This window comes from Saimiri boliviensis, chromosome 16 (assembly GCF_048565385.1).
Source record: "Saimiri boliviensis isolate mSaiBol1 chromosome 16, mSaiBol1.pri, whole genome shotgun sequence".
Taxonomy (NCBI): Eukaryota; Metazoa; Chordata; class Mammalia; order Primates; family Cebidae; genus Saimiri; species Saimiri boliviensis.
In genome coordinates, this window is record NC_133464.1 from 41,922,357 (window position 1) to 41,946,491 (window position 24,135).

The 24,135-nt window shown below is 33.3% G+C and overlaps 1 protein-coding gene across 1 annotated transcript in view; it reads left to right on the forward strand.

The window, feature by feature from the left end:
* KLHL1 (kelch like family member 1) overlaps positions 1–24,135 on the forward strand; it is a 402,761-nt gene that overhangs the window by 142,597 nt on the left and 236,029 nt on the right. The window contains exon 3 of the mRNA XM_039473260.2: positions 1,400–1,536. Coding sequence (XP_039329194.1) covers positions 1,400–1,536 — 137 coding nt within the window. The remainder of the gene's footprint in view (positions 1–1,399; positions 1,537–24,135) is intronic.

Here is a 24,135-nt window from a genome sequence, read left to right on the forward strand (position 1 = left end):
CAAAATTAAAGAATTGTAACTTCCAGCTCATATTATGAGGCTACTATAATCTTAATTCAAAATCAGATCAGGAAAACAAAAGAAAATAAAATAGAGATGCATTTATCTTATAATTATGCTTGAAAATATCATTAATTTTTTTCATTCTAAAAATATTCACAACATTATAAATTTTAATACTCAAATATTATAAAAAGTTTTTGCAAAACTAGAAATTAAAAGGTTTTTTCAACATAGTAAATCTTTTATACCAAATATATTCAGCAGGTGTCATACTGAAGAGAGAAATTTTAGATGCCTTTCTTTTAATATAGAAAAAAAAAACAGAAAATGCCTGTGTGACAGAGGAACTGTTTAACACAGCACTGGAAGTGGCAGATGAGGTTATGAGGAAATGGAAAGAAGAGGAGTTATACAGAATGAATAGGAAGAAGTCAAAAGAACGTAACTGCAGATGATATGGTTGTTTACCTAAATCCAAAAAAAGTAGCAGAATCAAAAGAATTAGTAAAAGTAATTCACCAGATGTGCCAGATAAAGGATGAATCTATTAATTTCTTGGTTCATAAATTCTAACAGACAAAAAAAATACAACAAAAATAGAATAAAAATAGATAGTATACACAATGCCAACAAAACTAGCAATATAAGAATCAACCAAGATTACATATAGCAATTTTAGGAAGAACTTTAAGATTGAAAAGGAAGCAAAGTATCCTGAATACAGGGATAGATATTTTACACTTTTAAATGGAATGCATTTATATGAAAAATATTCTAAATCTCCCCAAATAAAAAATTAATGCATTTTTAAATCAAAATGCTTTAGGAATTATGATTAAAACTTAAAAAGTGATTTAAACTTGAGGCCTAAAACTCTACTTATTAAAGAATAAAATTTTACTAATAGTTAAATTTAAAATATTAAAAGAAGGTATTTGCCTTATTGGTTATAAAGTTATCTTTAGAATTTAAAATACTGCTTTACTGGCCTAAGAACAGGCAAATAAACAAAACATAATAAAAATCTCAGCAACACATCAATATACATTATGAATTCAAATTCATTATAGAGGTAATACCATAATTCAGTGGGGCAAGTTAGCATGGTGAAAGGTGGATCATTACATACAGAAAAATAAAATGTATTATTTAAAAGAACTGAAGCCCTAAAAGGTAAAATATCTTTAAAGTGAAAGAAAAAAAGTGTATGAGAATGCTCTATGATGAAAAGTTAGGGAAGATTTTTTTTTGTAAAGTACAACTCATAAGTCAATAAATATAATGCATTAATTGATTGATCAATAGATTGATTTTGTGCTCTTCCTTGCATTCTGGTTGACACAGTTATTTTCTGCCTTACATTCACTGCCTAAATTAAAATCTGTGACTCTTTCAGGCTTGTTCTGAGTTCAGTCTCTGACTATTTTGCGGCCATGTTTACAAGTGATGTTTGTGAAGCCAAGCAAGAAGAGATCAAAATGGAAGGCATAGACCCCAATGCCCTCTGGGACCTTGTCCAGTTTGCATATACAGGTATGGCAAAATAATTATAACGTCATATTGATGTCCTATGAATTGTAGCTCATTTCCTTTAAGTATAGTATTTAAAGCTTAAAAACAAATGCTATATCTTTTCAGTTGAAAACTATTTTGTAGATCAAAAATCAGACTTTTATTGTCACTGAAATTACAAATGTATATATGTATACATATACACTTGTTTTTTTCCAGAAAGGATTTAAACTGGTTTACATAAATGGTAGAACCTGGGCGAGAAACAGGGTAGACATAAATTCTTAAATAATAATTTGTTCATGTTAATATTTGCTTAGGAAAGAAAAGAGATTCTAATTGTCTTTTCTTTTGGAAATGATGGGTTCAAATAACATTTTCCCTATAATGTGTTACTTTAATGTAAAAACTTTCACAAAATATTTAATGTGGACTTGACAAATGTAGTTGAAATGGGTACTAAAGATACTTAGAGTTGTGCAATTTTGCGTTTTTTTTCTGATCTATGTTGATATTTTCTATTATCTTTATATCATTTTGTAATTAGTGCATTCAAATAATTTTGCCATTTTAGTGAACATTTGTTGAATATTACTCAATATACAAGTATTAGTTGTGTATGTAGAGAATATACTAATAAATCTATGTATCTGCCCTCTAGAAGCTCACAGACCAAATGAAGAGAAGATGTAGATGTGGAAATAAATGTGATATAATGCCAAAAGTTAAGAGAGTTAGAAGGCCTAAAACATGCAGAGCGTTATCAGGGCTTACACTCCCTTAACATTTATGAATAACTATTTACATTTAGCAAGAAGAGGGGGGATGTAAAATCTTGTGCGAGAAACCAAGGCAAGCAGTACATATTGATGGTTTGTTTTACATATTATTTCTTAGAAATGGAATGCGGCGCATTTTGCCTAAATTCTTAATACTGGTGTGAGATGAGGAAAGGCAGGTTCTGGCCTGGTTGTCAAAGCAGCAGGAACCCAGTTTAAGGAGTTTTATTTTTGCAGCATTTCTGCTGACAGAAAAACAAGAGATGACATTGCGAAGATCAACCGTTCGAGCCAAAATACCTGGGAACTGGGGGGACTCTGACCTCTTTCAGGATTTCACTTATCATGAAGAATTTGTGAACACTAATATAGCACTCAGTAAACGGAGCTCCCTGGCGGGGGCGGGGGGTGGGGGCGGAGTGCACATGCTCTGGCTGCTTAATCTCCAAGCAGCAATGTAAGGAAAATATTTAGACATTTTTGGTCTTTACAGTTTTAAAGTATGTTCAGATAAAGCAAAAATTGTACTAGACAAAGTTAAACAGGTAAAGAAGACTTTATTCAATGATATTACAATAGGAGAGAGAGTCAAACTGAGTCTGAAATTTACTGAAACAAAGAAAGGGAGGATTTTTAAGTGCCCACATCAGAGGGAGAGGACAGGCCCATCTGTGCTTGTTAATAGGTTTTACTAAAGGAAAAAGTAAATTTTCTCGTCTTTAGGATAGTTTTACAATTTAAGCAATTTGTTCACCCAAGTTAGGCTTCTACTCTCTTCCAGAAACTGGGCCATAGAGGAGCTATTTCCCTTGATGTTTATATTTCAAAGATATGGTGTTCGGGCCTTTGAGAAAAAAAAAAAAATACTAGGTTGTAAAACTAGCAAGAGGTTTTTAAAAAGGCATCTCGTAGGACTAGAGAAAAAATTTTACAATTCCATGTTGTTGTTGTTGTTGTTTTAATGAGTTCTCTTAAAAAAAAAAAGAGGGGTCAGCATAGAGTCAGGTATAATTTGGTCCAAAGTTTAGTTAAACTGATGGAAATATTAAGACCATCTTGGTCAATTTTCAATTTGCATACAATCTGAAACAGTCATACAAAGGAATATTTACCTCTGAGCCAAGAGGTAGCAAGCGTAATTACATTACTGGAAAGGGGAGAATCATGAAGCTAACATTTTAGGAATCCTTCCTGCCACTAAAAGTCATAGATCTAACAACCTAACACTTCCAGGCTCCATGGTCTGGCAGCCTTGCATTTCCTGTGTGCAAAACTAGGTCAAAAGACACTCATCATCCTGCCGTACAAAGTTGGAAGATGTTTCAAAGCTCCCTGCTGAATGTAATGACCCAGATTTGGCTCTGCTTTGTAGAGGGCAGACAGGATACAAAAATGCCTCTCAGCTGCCACTGCCACTTTGGCCTGGGCTCCAATACCTGTATTTTCCAGGTGGTTAATAAATTTTCAACTGTGAGTTTACAGAAATGTATTAGATGAGGAATATATTTATGGGATATTATTGGAGAGACTGCAGGTTGACATAAGACAAGTATCCTGATGTTATTATATACAGTGTAACAATTTATAACAACAGATCAAGTGATCAATTGTACAGAAAAGGAAGCATAGGAGGTAACTGCAGTATCTACCTAACTCTCCAGCTAACTGATATCTAAGACGTTTCCTTAAAGAAAGCTAAAAATAAATTTATCTTAGAAAGCAGAAAAAAAATTGAATGAAAGGAATATATGTAAAAGTCCAGCAATTTGAGAATATATATATATATATATATTTTTTTTTTTCATTTTAGGGTTTGAGAGGCTTCAGTGAAACTAGGGAGGATCAGCTATGTCAGTGATTGATAGTTGATAGCTGTAGAAGAAAGGTGTTTAATAGAGATAGGTCAGAGGGCTTTAAAATGATTTAAACATGTAACATTTGATGAACTCTGAAACATTTGTAAGATTTGAAAGAACCAGATGTAGGTAATTTATTAACTTAGAAATTAAGGATAAAGTACATAGATAAAGCAGGCTCACAATGAATGTTTGAGATAAGCTTCAATGATTGTAGTTTAATAATCTTTGATTGAAAAAATAATCTTTTATAGAATTTTACATAGTAAAACATTGTATATAGTAAGATATGAGAAACACTCTCCCTATTTAACTCATCCAACATTTGTTACCCGTAGTCCAAAAAGTTAGATAAGAAGCAATGAGATCAAGTTCTTCAGAGAAATTCAATAAGAACTAAAGCAAACATGTAGACTTTTATTATTATTATTATTATTATTATTATTATTATTAAGTAACTGGTAAGAATGGCCATGGTGTCAGTGAGAGACAGTAATGGTGATAACAGTTTAAAAGAATTTTTTTAGAAGAAAAAATATACTCATGAAAAGGTTAGTGCTCAGCAATATGTACAAAAGAGTAAAAGCCCAGTAAGGTCTTTGTGTCAAAAGAATGAAATAATAATAATTTTTGGAAATATTTAGGATAATGATGAGACTGTGAACACAGTGGTGACTACTTTTAAGGTATGAAGTTAGTTTCTTAAAATAAGAGACACCATAAGGTCAGTTTTACCCACATTATAGTAGCTCAGAAATGGAAAGAAAATTTACACTGATATTAGAGAAATAATTATATATTTAATATTAAGTTCGTGTCAGTTTTCTAATTCTTAATTAGGAGTGTAAGCAATTTCAAAATTTTTTCTTGTAAAACTTTCAATTGGGTTTTCTTCACAGTTTTCTAGTAGAAAATCTGCTTGTAATCTTAGCCATTTATAAAGAGCAAAGGTCCAATTTGACAACAGTGTGTGTTACAAAGCAGTACTTTTTTATAATTGGTATCTTAAATTTTAAATAAAATACTCGGAATTCAGATTGTGTATCAGTAATTATAAATTTGTATATCAGTTTTTCAAAATCAAAACAGAATTCTGCTAACAGTACTTGAGCAATTATGGCATGAAGAGGGTCACACTGCGTATTAAGAAAAGATGCAACGTAAATTATATATATGCATGCTCCTTGGCTTACGATGGATTTAACTGGACATGCTACCCTCTTTGTAAATTACGGAATATAGTGAATGCATATCACTTTCATGCCATCATAATGTCCAAAAACTGAAAGTCAAACCATAATAGGTCAGGAACCATCTATATAAAAAACTGCTAGGATACAGCTTAAAATGTCATAAACCTTTAAACAAATTTGGCAACACACAGAATTATTTGGAGCAGGGCATAATGCAAAACCTCTTTACTTTTGTTTTTAAAAGTAGTAAAATCTATGAATCACTATCCACTTGTTGACATTCTCAGTTTTAAAGTGTCAAATTGACTTAAAAACAGCTTTGTGAGCATTTTCCTATGTCTAAAGCAGCCTCTATTCTGTAGTTTCATTTTTCTATTAGGTTGAATAGAAATGAAAACTGACAAATTATTCTTTTACTCTTCAATAAGCCTTTGATTTGGCATAGTGAAGTTAAAACTGTTCAGGAGTTATTCTATGAAACATCTTCAAAAGCATGAAGTCAGAGAAGAAAAGATAATTAAGCCATACACTATCTTATCACTGTGTTCAAATCACCTAGAGAGGTAGCAATGTCTAGAACTTCAGATATTTCATCCTGAATGTTACACAGAGGAACATTTTTCTATGCTGAACATGTGCATAGCAAAAACACCTAATTTTTTTGAGAATTACATATTTCTTGTTTCAAATAAGCATTTACAAGATCTCCTTGAGGTAGCGCATAAATTTGTTGGTCTGTTTTAAATTAATATGAGGACACAGATATATATTCAAGGGCTCTAAATTTCTTAGTGCTGCCTAGGTAATGAGGTAAAAGTTACCTTAAAATGATCAGTAGTTTAAGTTGTTGCTCTATTACTGGAGTAGGAATATCAGAACATAAATCGATGGGTTTTGTATCTACCAGATTTGTGTACTTGTATGGAGTATCAGTTATGATAGGAGTTCATTGAAGTGAATCATGGCTGTCTTGCTCTCAAAATAGTTTGAGTGGCTTAAACTGCCTCTCACATTGCTGTATAGTGGTTCAGTGCAGATTTGCTTCATAGTTTCTCTCAGTCTAATGCTAGTTCCCTTTAGGTAGCAATGGTACCTGAGAATATAAGCATATTAATGTCTAGTGGTCTTTGTCCTGTGAATGCATTGAACAACTCTCAAGTTGTAATATTTGTCTACTATGTACTGTATCTTATGATGGGGTCTGGAAAAACAATATACTGAATTATACATAACCCTTACCTTTAAAGGCCTTCAAATTTAGCACTAAATACAACTTATTGTTATCTTATTTTGGTATAAACATACTTTTTGATATATATGACCTAGTATTTCCTAATTTAAGAATGGAGCAAAACAAATTTTGAGAACAACAAATATTGATTTTGAATGCAGTTGCACACACATTAGGATTTCAATCACAGCCAAAAATGGATGATCACATTTTGAAAACTGTAGTATATTTGAAAAGGATGCACTTGAGGTTCACTATATTTTAAAGTTGCTTTTAGACTGATAGAAATTTCTTCCTAGTTTATCTTTTACATAGTACCTACTATCCTGACCTACTTGAAAATATACTGTGTTCATTGATGTGTAAGAAAATAGAATTCTAATGCTGATGTAAGTTGTCTTGGAATCAGTGTAGTTGTAAAACTTTGACTTGGATTGGTCTCCCTGGCATTAATATTCCTGGTTTGCCAGGGTTTGCTAGGCCTATCCAAAGGGCATTAAGAGTATTCAGCAGACCTATGATTCAGTAAACACAGTTCAGTGGAACTTCCATTGGTGTATCATCTAAAAATAAATTAGGATTTTTAAGGATGTAAATACTTTTTTTTTTTTTTTAATGCAAGGTTCTTCCCCTCCTGTCTTCGTTCTTGGCCTATGACCTACCATTTTACACTTGTCTCAGATCTTTCTACAATGCATTGTTTTTCCATGAACACAGTTTGTTTGTTTGTTTGTTTTTCCACCATCATAATATGTTTAGCATGGAAAGGTACTTCTTTATGCAGGTGGTGGGAGTGTTGTCTACTGTAATCTAAACCATAGATGCTCAAACTCTCACTTCAAGTTTGGTTCATCTTCATTTTGATGTAAACCAAATATAAGTATTTTTAAATGTCCTCTTCTTATGTCTGTTACTTTCTAAAGTATTATAGATTAAATGTGTCTTCCAAAAAAAAAAAAAGAAAATAGAATTCTAACCTATATGGGAGATGGAATTGCAGGGTTACTAGCAAAGTGCCAGGTCCTGTAGAGAACTGATAAGGACAAGGTTTACATAAAGGAAGCTGTCCATCTAGCAGTGGTATTAAGAAGAGGGGTAGAAAATTAAACTGCCAAATGGCAGACCTTTAATCATATTGAAATGCTAACTTCCTTGTAAAAAAAAAAAAAAAAAAAGTTGTGTGCCACTGAAGTTAATTAAAATCGTGATACGTGTTAAGAAATGTTAAGATAGCGTCTGCTTACTGCCAAATATTTGAATGAAATAAACATACACACATAGGGGCTGAAATGTTTAATGTCCTGCTTTAATATTAAAAAGTGTGTATCAGCCTGGACTTTACCACTTAAACTCCCTTCAGAATTTTTATTGTAATTAAAAGTAAATTATTGTTTCATTTTTATTGCCGGTTTAATTCAAGTGGCATGAATTATGCAAGCACATTAGCACATTATTAGTTTTGAACTTAAGTCTTTTACTAAGTGGAAAATTCTGTTCTCAATTTAAGAAACTCAGCCTTCAAAGACTAGTTTTATGTATTATATTGCCCATTATTTAAAATTATTGATTTAAGCAATTTTCAGAGAATGTTTAAACAACCTGTATATTCAATAAATAGAAGTAAAAGTAATAAAAATAAACTCAATAATATAATTTGTAATCACCATCAAATCCTTACCCTTCCATCATTTTAGCAAGAAACCTAATTTCATTTGTGTTCATATATGTGTAAAATGTGTGTGTGTGTGTGTGTGTGTGTGTGTGTAAAACATTGAGTACTATCATATAAAACTAATTTGGGAAAAATTATTGTACTGAAATAGACAATGCAAATGATTTCTATTTTGTGAATGTTATGCAACTTTCTGTTGTTGTTATTGAACAGTGTTTTGGCTTTGTGCAATGGGGTTTAATAGAGAGACTGCAAAAGAAATAACTATGTGACTTTAAATATTTAGAAGCTATAAAGTAAGGGTTATGTATCTACCACAGTGTACGTCACAATTATTTGCTGGGTTTCAAAGTAGGGAAATCTCTCAGGTCCCATAACCAACTTCCTCGAACAATCCGTTTGGATTTTGTTTTATTGTTGTTCTCATTCTTACTTTGTTAGAAGCTAGGAATTGAATCACATGCCATGTTTCCAAGTGTTCAGGGTAAATGCTATGTATTTTTCTAAATTAATCATAAGGTTTACTATATTGTCTCAGGATTTTTCCACCTTTACTTTCAAAATATTTATACACTTTGTTCCTTTGTATTTGTAAATGTAGTGTGTAGAATTTAGCACCAGATATCCAGGACTTAATTTTGGCCTTCACTTGAATTGTTATTCAACTACCACTCAGTGTGATGTGGGCAGCTGAGTGTTCATTCTGATTCTTGGACATTTATTCTAATTGGCATGCACCTGTTTCTTGCTTCTCATTAAGTACTTGAAATATCTCCTGGGCTTCCCCATTTTTCATTTATGGATCTTGGGCAAATTACTTAAATCTATGAAGTCTTAAGATTCCTTAAATGTAAGAAAAGGAAAATAATCTTTAAGTGAGAGGATTATTGTAAGGAGTAAATAAACTTGTAAAAGTAAGCTAATTCAGCATAAAGGTTTGCATGTAGCAAACACTCAATTATGATAATTATTCATAATATGTGATATTATATGTTTTTTCAAATCCTTTGTACAATCCTACATAAGAATAAAGTATGAGAACTGAGAGTCATAACTTTGCTTATCGTTTATTAATTTTGAGTCCAATTTATTACATGTTTCAGCATTACAATATGGTTTTTAATTCATATGTATGATTTGGTATACATTTATAATGGTGCATTTTTTAAACAAATGGCTTATAATTTTGCTACCTTGTATATTTGAGGTGCATTTTAATTGTGAATTAAATTCATGATTTTATCATGTTTTATCTTAATTGGTCCTTACAGCAACGTTCTGAGATCGATAGGTAGTCAATATCATATGGTCACATACAGAAATAGCATCTTAACTTACATATCAACAAAATTATTATAAGATGTAAAATCGTGTTCTAATTTTTCCATGGACATTTCGACATTTTTTCACTAGATCTAGATTTATTCAACATTCTGTCTGCTGAATATGATAGACAGTGCTGCTCATAAGTACTTATAACATTGCCACGTTGAGTGAAAAGCATGACCTTCCATTGACCTAGTAACAACTGCTATCACAGATATTTTGTTCTTACAATTAATATTGTTTTACATCAAATCATGAGTAGCCTGACAAAGTTATATAGATGATACCCAAATGTAGAATTGTGATTGATCCTTCTTAGCACTAGTTAAGATGTCATCCTCAGACTAGTGCATTCATAATTTAATAATTTTAAGTCTATATTTTATTTATCTAAAGAATTATAAAAATTATAAAGAAAAATTATAAAAGATATTACAGTATTCCCCTGAAAAATATTCAAAATCATTTTTGAGATTTTCATACACATCTTAGCTATACCTCATAATATTCGACTTTATGTTACAATTGGTGCAACTAAAGCACCAGTTTTCTAAATGTTTTTAGTAATACCTATTTTTGAAAACACTGTTTTACTTCAGTTTTGACTATTTGTTAATGTCTTCTATTTAAAATTTGGTAGAGCTGGTATGATTTGCTGATAGTATGGGGGGAAAATAAGCTGATAAAAATAAGCAAAACACCCCTATCATTGTACTACCTTTCTTAAGACTGTGAATTACCATTTTGCGTTTTTTTGTTGTTGTTGTTGTTTGTTTTTATTTTTGAGACTTGTTGCCCAGGCTGGAGTGCAGTGGCGCCATCTCGGCTCACTGCAACCTCTGCCTCCAGGGTTCAAGCAAATATCCTGCCTCAGCCTCCCGAGTAGCTGAGACTACAGGTGCTTGCCACTACACCCCAGTATTTTTTTGTATTTTTAGTAGACAGGGGGGTTCACCATGTTAACCAGTATGGTCTCGATCTCCTGACCCCGTGATCCACCTGCCTCAGCCTCCCAAAGTGCTGGAATTACAGGAGTGACATTTTGCCATTTTTAATGAAGAGTTTACTTTCCCATTATGCTTGGAAAAGGACACTTATAATGGGAACATGGAGCACTTTCATTTTAAACACTTTGTCTCCCTCAATTGAAGGATGATAAGTGCAATCCAACCAGAAAAACACATTTTCGCTGGAAGTAGACTGCATGCTGAGGACATTCTGAAGGAATACCTTGAACACTGATTCCTTTGGACTGTGAGCTTGAGTTTTCATCTGCATTATTATGGCTATTATTGCACTCTGCTCACAATCCACCAGAGAAAACGTCCTAGCTAAATGGCACTTACATGAATCTGATGAATCTGTTCCACCCCATATTCTCTAAAGAAATGTTAGTTGTGGTGAGAGGAGAGGATAATGTAGAATAAAAATCGATAAAGAAATTCTAAAGACTGGTAATGGGAGTTCAGTCTTACAATAAAAAATATAAAAACCATTTTGCAGTTGTCTAAAATTTAAGTTTTTCATTCCTGATAGATCCACACCTGAAAAATGTAAATACTACTTGAAAATATATGTCATTAATTGCTTTCACGTGTTTTCCTGGAGTATGTACCCTGCTTTTGGATTAGTGAGCATTTTTTATTAACTTACAAATTTGACTAATTCAAAAATGATGTAATAGGAAGTTTTTGAATTATTTTTATAAATTACCATTTTATTTACTAATTTCAGATAAACAAAACATATTTAGAACCTTGTATTAAAACCCCCTTGCTTACATTTATGTAACTTAAGTTTTCCACAACTTAAAATTGTTTCTAAGTACACTTTACAAGAGGGAAAATAACATATAAGTTATATGACATAACTTAGTGTGCTTGGGTACTGTTTTGGGAAAGAACTTCATACTTATGGGAAATTCTGTATCTGTATGCTCCCTCAGCAGCACTCTGTAACTATTGCACTTCTAGTTCACTGGGGCTAAGAAATATTGATTTTAAATATAGATTGTGAGATGTGAAGATTTCGAGAAAGGCATGAAATGTTTGCAGTCAAAAAATGAAAGTGATGATCTCTAAAAATAACCTATAATGTTAGCAGCAAGGTAAGGAGGTAACACATGAAGCATATTTTGGATACTAAGATAGAGCCTCATAAAAAAATACCTGTTAAACAAAAATACAAAATCTGTGTCAATACAGAAGCTCAAGAGTAGAGAAAAAGTGGGTATGGTGGCCTCACAGAGGGTAGGGTGGTCGAACTCCCAATCTGGAGAAACTGTTAGTTAAAATATCAAAACTGCCAACTTTTTCTTTCTACATCAAACCCACTCAAGTTACTTAAACTTTTATTTACATCAAATCCACTCAAGTTACTTAAATATTTTATTTAACTTGAGTTTATTAACTCAATATTTAAATATTTAAGTATCTCGAGATGGAAGAGCTTTGTAGATAACTTCAGTATAACCAGGTTCTACAGAGACATGCTCCTACTAACTGTCGGTAAAATCGGGCCAGCAGAAGTTGTGCCCTCTTACACTTACCCCTTTCTATCTCCCTTCTAGTTTCCTGATGAAGTAGAATATGGAGGAAGAAAACAAAATTAAGCCGTTTACATAACCACCAAGTTATGACTTTCATCTTAGTTTTATTTCTAAGTATCCAGGATGTATGAGGCTTTATGAGCCAAACAAAAAAAATACCTGAAAAGACATTCAAATTCAAATGACAACACCTATGGTATAATTTCCACAATAAGTAAATGTCTTAAAACTCTTTTTATATTCATAGAAATGACATACCAATTAGTTTTCTTCTCAGTCACCAAGTCAAAGAGGTAAGCATAGTCAGTTATATTATAAACTAAAGGCAAACATTTTCCTCACTATGGACATGGGTGTTGTGTTATTAAAATCTGAGAGAAATATTTCATTTGAATATTCAGGATAAGTTAAATATACATACAATACTGTATAAGCTACTTTACACATCTTCACTATTTAGCCCAAAGTGGATATAATAATGAATTATAGAACTGTTGCTTCTGTTGGCTGGTTCAAGTTCAAATTATTTTGTTCGGGAGCACAGTTCTCTAATAATTTCACGCCTTTCGCAATGGAATATTTAAATCTGAAAATTAAACTCACTATGTTCAAGGTATAATTAATTTAAAGGGAATTGAGTTGTCTGTGCTGAACTCGAGAGTACTGTGTTCTACAGAAAGGTATCCTAAATTAAAATAATGACCAAAGAACATATCTGGGATAAGCCTGGTGCATAAATTGACAAATTATGTTACTTAAGTAAAGATTTAAATAACTTACCTGACCATGAGTTAATCTTTTTTTCCCCACTGTTCTTACAACCAAAATTTTCTCCAGTGTTGCATGACATGCTATTTTAGGTTAAACTCCAAAGAAAGTAGTGAGAGTTGAAAAAAATCTATGGAATTGATTAGGGACAGAGTTATAAACTATGTTAAATTAAAGATAAGATATGTACTCTATTGTTAAAGTTGAGGGGGCTTAACACCTGTGCATCAATGTGAGTCAAGGGAATGTTGCTTTTATTCTGGAAACAATTCCTTTTTCTCTTCAAATGATGGATATGTAATCAGAGTAGCTTTAAAGCAATTTAAGTAAATTTGAGCTACTGATACACTTAATTCTTACCTGTTACGCAGTGGACTTTAGCAGGAATAAGGTGCACAGATAGAAATAAAACAAATAATGGCTTGTATTGTCACAGCTACTTTCGAACTGCTTTTTCCACAGATTTTTCTGACTTTTCTAACAGTTTCCCTTGAACTATGAGATATATTTAGTTCTCAAAAAAGATAAGCCTTGGCACATACATATATATTTTATTATTTTAATTTCTGTGGTACACATGCAGATCTTGCAGGACTGTTACATAGGTATATACCTGCTATGGTGGTTTGTTACCTCCATATCCCCATCCCCTACATTAGGTATTTCTCCCAATGTTATCCCTCCGCAATCTCCCCACCCCCAGCTATCCCTTGCCTAGCCTCCAAGCCACCAAAAGACCCCATTATGTGATGTTCCTCTCCCTGTGTTCATGTGTTCTCATTGTTCAACACCCGCCTATAAGTGAGAACACACAGTGTTTGGTTTCTGTTCTTGTGTCAGTTTGCTGAGAATGATGGTTTTCAGATTCATCCATGTCCTTGCAAAGGACATGAACTCATTTTTATTTATAACTGCATAGTATTCCATGGTGTATATGTGCCATATTTTCTTCATTCAATCTATTATTGATGAGCAGTTGGGTTGGTTCCAGGTCTTTGTTATTGCCAACAGTTCTCAGTGAACATACTTGTACATGCGTTTTTTATAATAGAACAATTTATAATCCTTTGGGTATATACCCAGTAATGGGATTGCTGGATCAAATGGTATTTCTATTTCTAGGTCTTTGAGGGATAGCCACATTGTCTTCGACAATGGTTGAACTAAGTTACGCTCCCACCAACAGTGTAAAAGTGTTCCTATTTCTCTGCATTCTCTCCAGCATCTGTTGTCTCCAGATTTTTTAATGATTACCATTCTAACTGGAATGAGGTGGTATCTCAATATGGTTTTGATTTGCATTTCTCTAATGACCAGTGATGATGAGCATTTTTTCATGTTTTTTGGCCACATAAATATCTTCCTTTGAAAAGTGTCTGTTGATGTCCTTTGCCCACTTCTGGTTGGGTTTGTTTGTTTTGTTCTTGTAAATCTGTTTTAGTTTTTTGTGGATTCTGGGTATTAGCCCTTTGTCAGATGGGTAGCTTGCCAAATTTTTTCCCATTCTGTTGGTTGCCAGTTCACTGTAATCATTATTTCTTTTGCTGTGCAGAAACTCTTAAGTTTAATTACAACCCATTTGTCTATTTTAGCTTTTGTTGCCATTGTTTTTGGTGTTTTAATCATGAAGTCCTTGCCATTGCCTATGTCCTGAATAATATTGCTTAGGTTTTCTTCCAGGGTTTTTATGGTGTTAGATCTTAAGTTTAAATCTTTAATCTATCTGGAGTTAATTTTACTGTAAGGTGTAAGGAAGAGGTCCAGTTTCAGCTTTCTGCACATGGTTATCCAGTTGTCCCAACACCATTTATTAAACAGGGAATCCTTTCCCCATTGCTTGTTTTTGTCAGGTTTGACAAAGATTAGATGGTTGTAGATGTGTGGCATTGCCTCTGAGGCCTCTGTTCTGTTCCGTGGGTCTATATCTCTGTTTTGGTACCAGTACCATGCTGTTTTGATTATTGTAGCCTTGTAGTATAGTTTGCAGTCAGGTAGCTTGATGCCTCCAGCTTTGTTTTTATTTTTTGCTTAGGATTGTCTTGGCTATGTGGGCTCTTTTTTGGTTCCATATGAAGTTTAAGGTGTTTTTTTCCAGTTCTGTGAAGAAGGGCAATGGTAGCAGCTTGATGAGGATAGCACTGAATGTATAAATTACTTTGTGCAATATAGCCATTTTCATGATACAGATTTTTTCCAACCATGAGCATGGGATGTTTTTCCATTTGTTTTTGTCCTCTCTTATTTCCTTGAGCAGTGGTTTGTAATTCTCCTTTAACCAGTCTTTCACATCATTTGTTACTTGTATTCCTAGGTATTTTATTCTCTTTGTAGCAATTGTGAATGAGTGTTCACTCATGATTTGGCTGACTGTGTATTATTATTGTATAGGACTGCTTGCAGTTTTTGTGCATTAATTTTGTATCCTGAGACTGCTAAAGTTGGTTATCTTCTTAAGGAGATTTGGGGCTGAAACAATGGGGGCTTCTAAATATACAGTCATGTCATCTGCAAATAGGCACAATTTGACCTCCTTTCTTCCTATTGAATACCCTTTATTTCTTTTTCTTGCCTGATTGCTCAGGCTAAAACTTCCAATACTATGTTGAATAGGAATGATGAGAGAGGGCACCCTTGTCTAGTGCTAGTTTTCAAAGGGATTTCTTCCTGTTTTTGCCCATTCAGTTTGATATTGGCTGTGGGTTTGTCGTAAACAGCTTTTATTATTTTGAGATACATTCCACTGATACCTGGTTTATTGAGAGTTTTTAGCATAAAGTGCTGTTGGATTTTGTTGAAGGCCTTCTCTGCATATATTGAGATAATCATATAGTTTTTGTCTTTGCTTCTGTTTATGTGATGAATTACATTTATAGATTTGCATATGTTGAACCAGCCTTGCATCCCAGGGGTGAAGCCAACTTGATCATGATGGATAAGCTTTTAGAGGTGCCGTTGGATTCGGTTTGCCAGTATTTTATTGAAGATTTTTGCATCGATGTTCATCATGGATATTGGCCTGAAGTTTTCTTTTTCAATTGTGCCTCTGCCTTGTTTTGGTATCAGGATGACGTTGGTCTTATAAAATGAGTTGAGAAGGATTCCCTCTTTTTTTATTGTTTGGAATAGTTTCAGAAGAATGATACCAGCCACAGTCCAATCAAATTAGAACTCAGGATTAAGAAACTCACTCTAAACTGCACAACTACATGGAAACTGAACAGCCTTCTCTTGAATTACTACTTAATAAATAATGTAATGCAGGCAGAAATAAAGATGTTCTTCAAAACCAGTGAGAACAAAGACACAGTGTACCATAATCTCTGGGACACATTTAAAGCAGTGTCTAGAGGAAAATTTATAGCACTAAATGTCCACATGAGAAATGAGGAAAGATCTAAAATTGACACCCTATCATCACAATTTAAAAAACTAGAGGAGCAAGATCAAGCAAATTCAAAAGCTAGCAAAAGACAGGAAATAACTAAGATCAGAGCAGATCTGAAAGAATAGAGACACAAAAAACCCTTCAAAAAATCAATAAATCCAGAAGCTGGCATTTTGAAAAAATGAACAAAAATGGATGGACCACTAGCCAGACTAATACAAAAGAAAAGAGATAAGAATCAAATCGATGCAATAAAAAATGATAAAGGGAATATCACCACCAATTCCATAGAAATACAAACTACCAAGAGGATACTACAAATACCTCTGTGCACATAAAGCAGTAAATCTAGATGAAATGATAAATTCCTGGACACTTACACTCTCCTAAGACTAAACTAGGAAGAGATTGAATCCCTAAACAGACCAATAACAAGGTGTGAAGTTGAGGCAGCAATTAATAGCCTACCAACCAAATAAAGTCCCGGTCCAGATGGATTCACAGCCAAATTTTGCCAGATGTACAAAGCCATCCCTTTCTTGTGGCTGGAAGGCATATATGACATGGTTTATAGATTAATTAGTTCTAGGATTATAGAATTTCATGGGTAGAGCTTGTATTCTGTTTTCTAAAATCAGTTTGCTGTAAGTTTTCGAAGACAACTGGGATTTTCTTTCTGGCAAGAGATAGAGGAGGTCAGTGCGGCAAGAAAGTGGAACAAATTGGCGTTAGGGAACAATTCAATGGCAGCAAAATTCTCAATTGCAGAAAATGTAAATTAATTTATGAACTATTAAAAATATGTGTCAATTGCCTAAACCAAAATCCCTTTAATTCTCCTTCCTTTATTAAAACATTTATTCAAAATATCCTATGAAATTACTGATATAAATAATTGCATACACTAATAAGTGATAGCGAATAGACAAATTTCCCACATAGAAGAATTCAAAATTATTTATGCCAGTTATTCCACCCTCATAGAGATAGAGTACAACTCCCCACTCCTTAAGTGTGGGCTGTGCATAGGGGCTTTCTTCCAGAGAGTACAGTGTGTAAATAAAGGTAATGAAGAATAACATTTTGTTTAACCAGAAACACTTTATTCAAGCCCAAATGTGCAGCAGCAGCCTCCCGACCCCAGCAGGCCCCTCCCTCCAGCTCCAGTTTCACCCTGTCACCTCATACTCTCCCCTCCCCCCCTCAGAAAGGGCATTCCCGCAACAGGGTACAGCTTGGCTGAGGAACCTGGGACCCGCCGAGGCCTGCTTTAGTTTCTGAATTTGCCCACCAGTGGCTTCAAGGGCCAAGACCCCAGGCCCTGCTGGTCCAGGAGGAGAGAGAGGTAGTCTGACATAGACTACCTCTGCGAGTGATCAAGATGACTATCACCAGTGATAAGCAATGCTGATAATGTTTCTTCAATAGCATGTGATCAGACAGAAACTTTATTCATAATCCCAGTCTAATCAGCAAAATATCGGTTGAAGAACATTTTATGAAATATTAAATTAGTACTCCTCAAAACTGTCAAAGTCATCAAAAAAAAAAAAAAAAAAAAAAAAGGAAGTCTGAAAACTGTCACAGCCAAGAGTTGCCTAAGGAGACAGAATGAGTAAATGAAATGTACTATCCTCAGTGGGATCCTGGAAAGACAAAGGACATTAGGTAAGAAAAGAAAAAAAAAATCTAAGGAATGTGAAAGCAGTACAAGTTTTAGTTAATAATAATGTAACAGTATTTGTTCATTAATATAACATATGAATGTAAGTGTTAATAATGGATGAAAACAGGTATATGTTATATGGAAAATCACTGTACTATCTTTACAATTTTCTGTAACTCTAGAAGGATTTTCACATAAAACTCTATTTTTTAAATCCCTATGAGTTACAAAAATATCAGTTTTGAAGTTTGAATTTCTAGAGTGACATTGACATTGTTTTCTCTTTTTCAGTTTAAGAGAATGGTGATAGAATTTAATTTACTTTTTGAATTTCATAGGCAGTTTTTGCTTTTGACTGGAAGAATGAACGTTTCTAAAACAATACCTTTGGAAATATACATTTTCATTATAACAGATTTTGTAGATGAAATATGAATACTCTGTGCATTTGTTAATAGGGAACAATGTGTCTAGTAAGAAATAGAACCACATAGATACTATTCTTCTGTAAAGTTCACTTCTTCCTTCCTGTACTATTTTACATGTTTTTATGTCAGTGCAGTATAAATTCAAGGATATCGTCTTATAGAAAATCAGTTTAAGTCTACTCAAACGTATTTAGAAGATTTGATGGCTTTAGCATTGACTTAAGATGTAATTGCAGGGCCGGGTGCGGTGGCTCAAGCCTGTAATCCCAACACTTTGGGAGGCCGAGGCGGGTGGATCACGAGGTCAGGAGATCGAGACCATCCGGGTCAACATGGTGAAACCCCGTCTCTACTAAAAATACAAAAAATTAGCTGGGCATGGTGGCACGTGCCTGTAATCCCAGCTACTCAGGAGGCTGAGGCAGGAGAATTGCCTGAGCCCAGGAGGCGGAGGTTGCGGTGAGCCGAGATCACGCCATTGCACTCCAGCCTGGGTAACAAGAGCGAAACTCCGGCTAAAAAAAAAAAAAAAAAAAAAAAAAAAAAAAAAAAAAAAAAATAGGTAATTGCAGATAAACGTAGCACAGCCTACTGGTACCCCAATCAAAAACTATTTCCTGTTTAAGACCCCAGTTGAATCAGAGGAGGGTAACTCCAGTTTTATAAGCAGTTTATAGGATCAAAACTAATATTTGTATTTTACCCCTTTCCTAATGATTGAGTTAGGCATGATTATGTGACACAAGTTTTGCCAAGGCAGCATGGAGAAAACTTTTCTGATTGGTTGGTAAAGGTTTCTTTATTGAAGTAAGAGATATATACATAAAGAAATAGTTCCTCTTCTGTTACATGGTTTCCTGTCTGAACTAAAACCTGAAACTATGGCAAATATGAGAGAAATTGAGGAAGTCACTTGAGGAGATACCTGTTTCCTGATGATGTGTTGACCCTCTCAATTAATTAGCTCTGGAGACAAAGTTCCTCTGGACTTCCTAAGAGAGATTATAAACATTTCATATTCGTTTGAAAACAATCTCTAAAATTGATTATTATTAAAAACGTAGACTTCTTAGGTATCTAAAGTTTAATATGGCTATCATGTATTTTTAAGCCAGTTTTCTATGGCACCTATGTAAAAACATGTAGGTTTTTCCTTTTAGTAAGTTTATTTGAGAATGTTATGCTTTGAAATCAACTGTGAATGAAAATATAAAATTACTTTCCATTAGCAGTGTTCATGATTTTTTTTTAAAGTTAAATTTTAAGCAAGATATTTGGCAGGTTTTTGAGTTTTTACATCTAAGTTTGTCCTAGCCATTGCCAGGTTATAGATATAAAGAAATATAGCATGCATGAGGTAGCTTAATTTGTGTGCATTGAAGCTTGACACTGGCTAATATTCCATTTGTGCCTTCTGGTTTTAACAGATATATTCTTTCATTGCATATATTCCAAGTTTTAGAAAATAGAGCATTTTAAATCTTTGAGATAAACAATGGTTATAATACTTAACCTCCAAAGCTAGCAATAAATACAAAATTATTCTACATATATCTTGTGAAAATTCATGTGTTTTCTTTTTTTTTTTTGAGAAATAATTGAGAGATACTCTGCTAAAATTCTGTCTGAATCATTATGAAGTGTATTATTATCCAAGGTTGGAATTTAGATTGGATAATTTGTTTCAAGAAAGTATTATAAAAACCCTGTAAGTTATTACATTGACATACTGCCTCTGAATCTTTTTTTCAAGTGTTGATACAGGAAGGTAAAAATGCATACACACACACAAACACATGCACGCACATGCATGCACACACACACACACACATCATTTTGTATGGCAGGCTTAAATTTTTAAGATTATATTAAGAATATGTTTTTGATATAATAGGTTGGTGCAAAAGTAATTGCAGTTTTGCCATTGAAAGTAATGGCGAAAACCAGAATTACTTTTGCACCAACTTAATGATAGCATATGTGACTTGTCATGACTATAATCATGTTTTATATATTGCAAAGGTTCAGAACAAAATATTGGCCAGGCATGGTAGCTCATGCCTGTAAATCCCAACACTTTGGGAGGCCAACACAAAAGGATGGCTTTGGGCGAGGAGTTCTAGACTAGCCTGGGCAACATAGCAACACCTCATTGCTACAAAAATAAATATAAAGAGCCAAACGTAGTGGTGCATGCCTGTACTACCACCTACTTAAAAGGCCGAGGCAAGAGGATCACTGAAGCTCAGGAGTTCAAGGATACAGTGAGCTATGAGCGTGCCACTGCCCTTTAGCCTGGATGGCAGAATAAGATGTTGTTTCAAAAAGAAAAGAAAAAGAAAGCAAAGTAGAAAAAAATTATCACACAATCTTCAATCTAAATGATAATATCGTATATTTGTTTGATTTTTGTTTGCATTTAAGCACTCAGATGTTTCTGTCAACTCAAATCATTTATTAAATATATTTTGAAAATACAATTGAGTATTATTTTGAAAAGTTTTATTGATGAGTAATTGAGATATAATCAACTGCACATATACAAAGCATACAATTTGATAAGTTTGGCATATGTGTATATTCACCACAAAGTAATGAATATATATCTATAATCATCAAATGTTTTCTCATGTCCTTTTACAATCTATCTTGTTATCCTGACTTATCCCCACCTTGTACATAAGCATCAGAGATCTGATTCCTTACACACCAAATTTCTTTGGATATGCAAGATTTTTAAAGTTAATCATAGAGTTTGTATTGATTTTTCTGTCTGGTTTCTTTCACTCAGCCTAATTATCTTGTGCTTAACATAATTAACCATGATATTGCATAACAATAGTTATTTTATTTTTATTATGAAGAATTCCATTGAATAAACTTACTCCAGTTTTGTTTATTCATTTACCTGTCAATTAATATTTTAGTTCTTTCCAGTTCTTGGCCATTGCAAAATAAATTTTCTATACATATTCATGTGCAAGACTTTGTATTCATATATTATTCCTTTACTCTTGAGCAAACACGTATGAGCAGAATGGCTGAGTCACAGGAGAGAAAAAACTGCAAAATTATTTTCTAAAGTAGTTGGACCATTCCACATTTCTACAAAGCAGTTCTAGTAGAGGTGTTGCAGTACGTTATTGTGTTTGTAATGTGCATTTTCTGAAGCACTTATAATAAAGAGCATTTTTCATTCATATCTTTTGTGGGATGTCTGTATAAATAATTTGTCCAGTTTTTTAAAAACTTTGTTTGAAAGTTCTTTATATATTCTGGATATAATTTTTTATCAGATATGATTTGCAAACTTTTTTCCTGGTTGTGGTTTTTTTTTTGTTTCTTTAATATCTAACAGTGGCTTTTTTTTTTTTTTCCTTTTGAATAGAGGCAGGGTCTTATTCTGTCACCCAGGCTAGAGTGCAGTGGCATGATCATAGCTCACCCTTGCAGGGAATTCTATGAAGTCCAGTTTCTCAATTTGTTCTTTGAAGAATTATGTTTTTGATATTTTATTGAAGAAATTTTTAATTAACAAGGCTACAGAGATTTTCTCCTGTGTTTGCTTATAGAAGTTTTATAACTTAATGTTTAAATTTAGACTCATGATTCATTTTGAGTAAATTTTGTGTATTATATGGAGTATGCATCAAATACAGTTTTTTATACACAGATCTATGACTCACTCAAAGACTGTCTTTCCTCAAATTAATTACCTTTGTGCCTTTGCATAAACTTTGTAATCAGTCTTAAAATTAGGCAGTACTCTTATTCCTGCTTTGCTATTTTTCAAAATTGTTTGGACTATTGTAGGTCTGTTGCATTTCCCTATGAATTTTAGAATCAGTTTTGCAATTTTCACAGAAAGTCGGCTGGGATTTGAAATGTGACTGTAGTACGTCTATAGATTAACTTGGAGTGAAACGAAATCTTAACAATACTGATCTTTGAGCTTGCAAGCATGGCATATCTCTGCTTTTTCCTACCATATCAAGACTTCTTATTAGAATGCTATTCCAAGACTAACTCCCTGTTCAGTGAAGCACTTGGATAATTCACAAGACTCAACATATTGTTGTACCAATGGCTGTGACCTATTATGGCAAAATGATACATAGCACAATCAGAAAAGGGAAATGGCCCATGGGATAAAGTCCAAAGGAAACCAGGTACCAAATGCCAAGGATTCCCTACCAGTGGAGTCCCGTGGAACACACTTAATTTTATCATCAGTGAGTTTTGATAAAGTGTGTAAAATGTTGCCAACCAAGGAAGCTCACTAGGGATTCAGTGCCTGGAGTTTTTTATTAGGTGTGGATCACATAGGCAAGCCTCTGTCTAACACAGACCAAAATTTCAGACTCCCAGAAGGGAAAAATGTGTTCAGCATGTACCATATTTTGTGTACAGTTTAGGCAGAGTGAGTCAATTTTATCAGTTAATGATGAGACTCCTCTTGAAATCTAAGTTCTCAAATACCAGCTGGGGCAAACACTGAAAACAGGTCTTTCAGAGCATAATAGTTCAGGCCTTCTGTGTTCATTCTTTTATGCATAAATTCTGTTGAGACAAATAGTTAGATTACAGAAAGTCACCCTCCCAATGTTCTAAAATCACAGTAAAATGAAATCTATAGAAACCATGCCATCAGCATGTAGCCCCTTTATCTGATTTTCTCACAAGATCTGTGCTAAGAAGAAGACAGCCACCTTCTTGACAACTTCACTGAGCAATTTAATTAAATTCCTCTGAGGTTTTAAATCATAACAAATGTTGAAGATGTATATAAACAAAAAATTGTTATAATCAGTTTTAAATTAATAACAATGTGTTCCTATTATTTTCTCTATTTTAATTTTATCTTTATAACAGTAGGTACATATGTCAAAAAGAAACTAAAATTGATATACGAATATAGGTTTCTGTAACCTACAGCACACTTTTTCTCATGCTTGTTATAGTATTCCATAAACCTTAAAATATATATCAATAGTTAGTAATGATATAGTCTTAAAAGCATTTAAATCCATATGAATACCTCAACTTCAAATGAGGATCTTGACAATATTATTGTATGATAATGTTTTTGATAATGTAAAATATAAACACCTCAAATAATTTTATTGCAATAAATGTCTCCTCAGATGAAGTGACTTATGATCCTCAGCCTTCTACTATTTGATAATATCTGGACAGCAAAGTTTTTCTATATTAATATTAAAATTTTGGCCAAATGGTCTCAATCTCCTGATCTTGTGATCTGCCCACCTCAGCCTCCCTAAGTGCTGGGATTACATGTGTGAACCACTGTGCCCAGCCAAAATTTTAGAATTTTCTATAACTTTTCATTTTTATTATTAGTGTTGTGTTTTCTTTTTATATCAAAACTAGAATTTACATATCTAATTCAAGTGTAAATTAATATAAAATAAAATATTTCATATTACTCTAATCACTTTATTTTTCCACCTTTTGTCTCCAGTGTATCTGCTCTTCCTTTTCCTTCATCAACTACTTTTACACTTCGAGGCATGCTTTAGATTTCCTTACTGTCTTACTTTCAGTAAAAGTCATAAATAAAATATCATAGTCTTTTTTATCTATCATATCTGAAAGCAAAGGTATCTATCACCTAACAAATTACTATTTAGTTATATTAAGAATTAAATGAAGAAATCTGTCAGATAGTGCCTGAATTATGGTATAACACTTAATGCCACCATAAATGGGACACACTGACATCATGAGCCTCTTGATCATGATGGAAC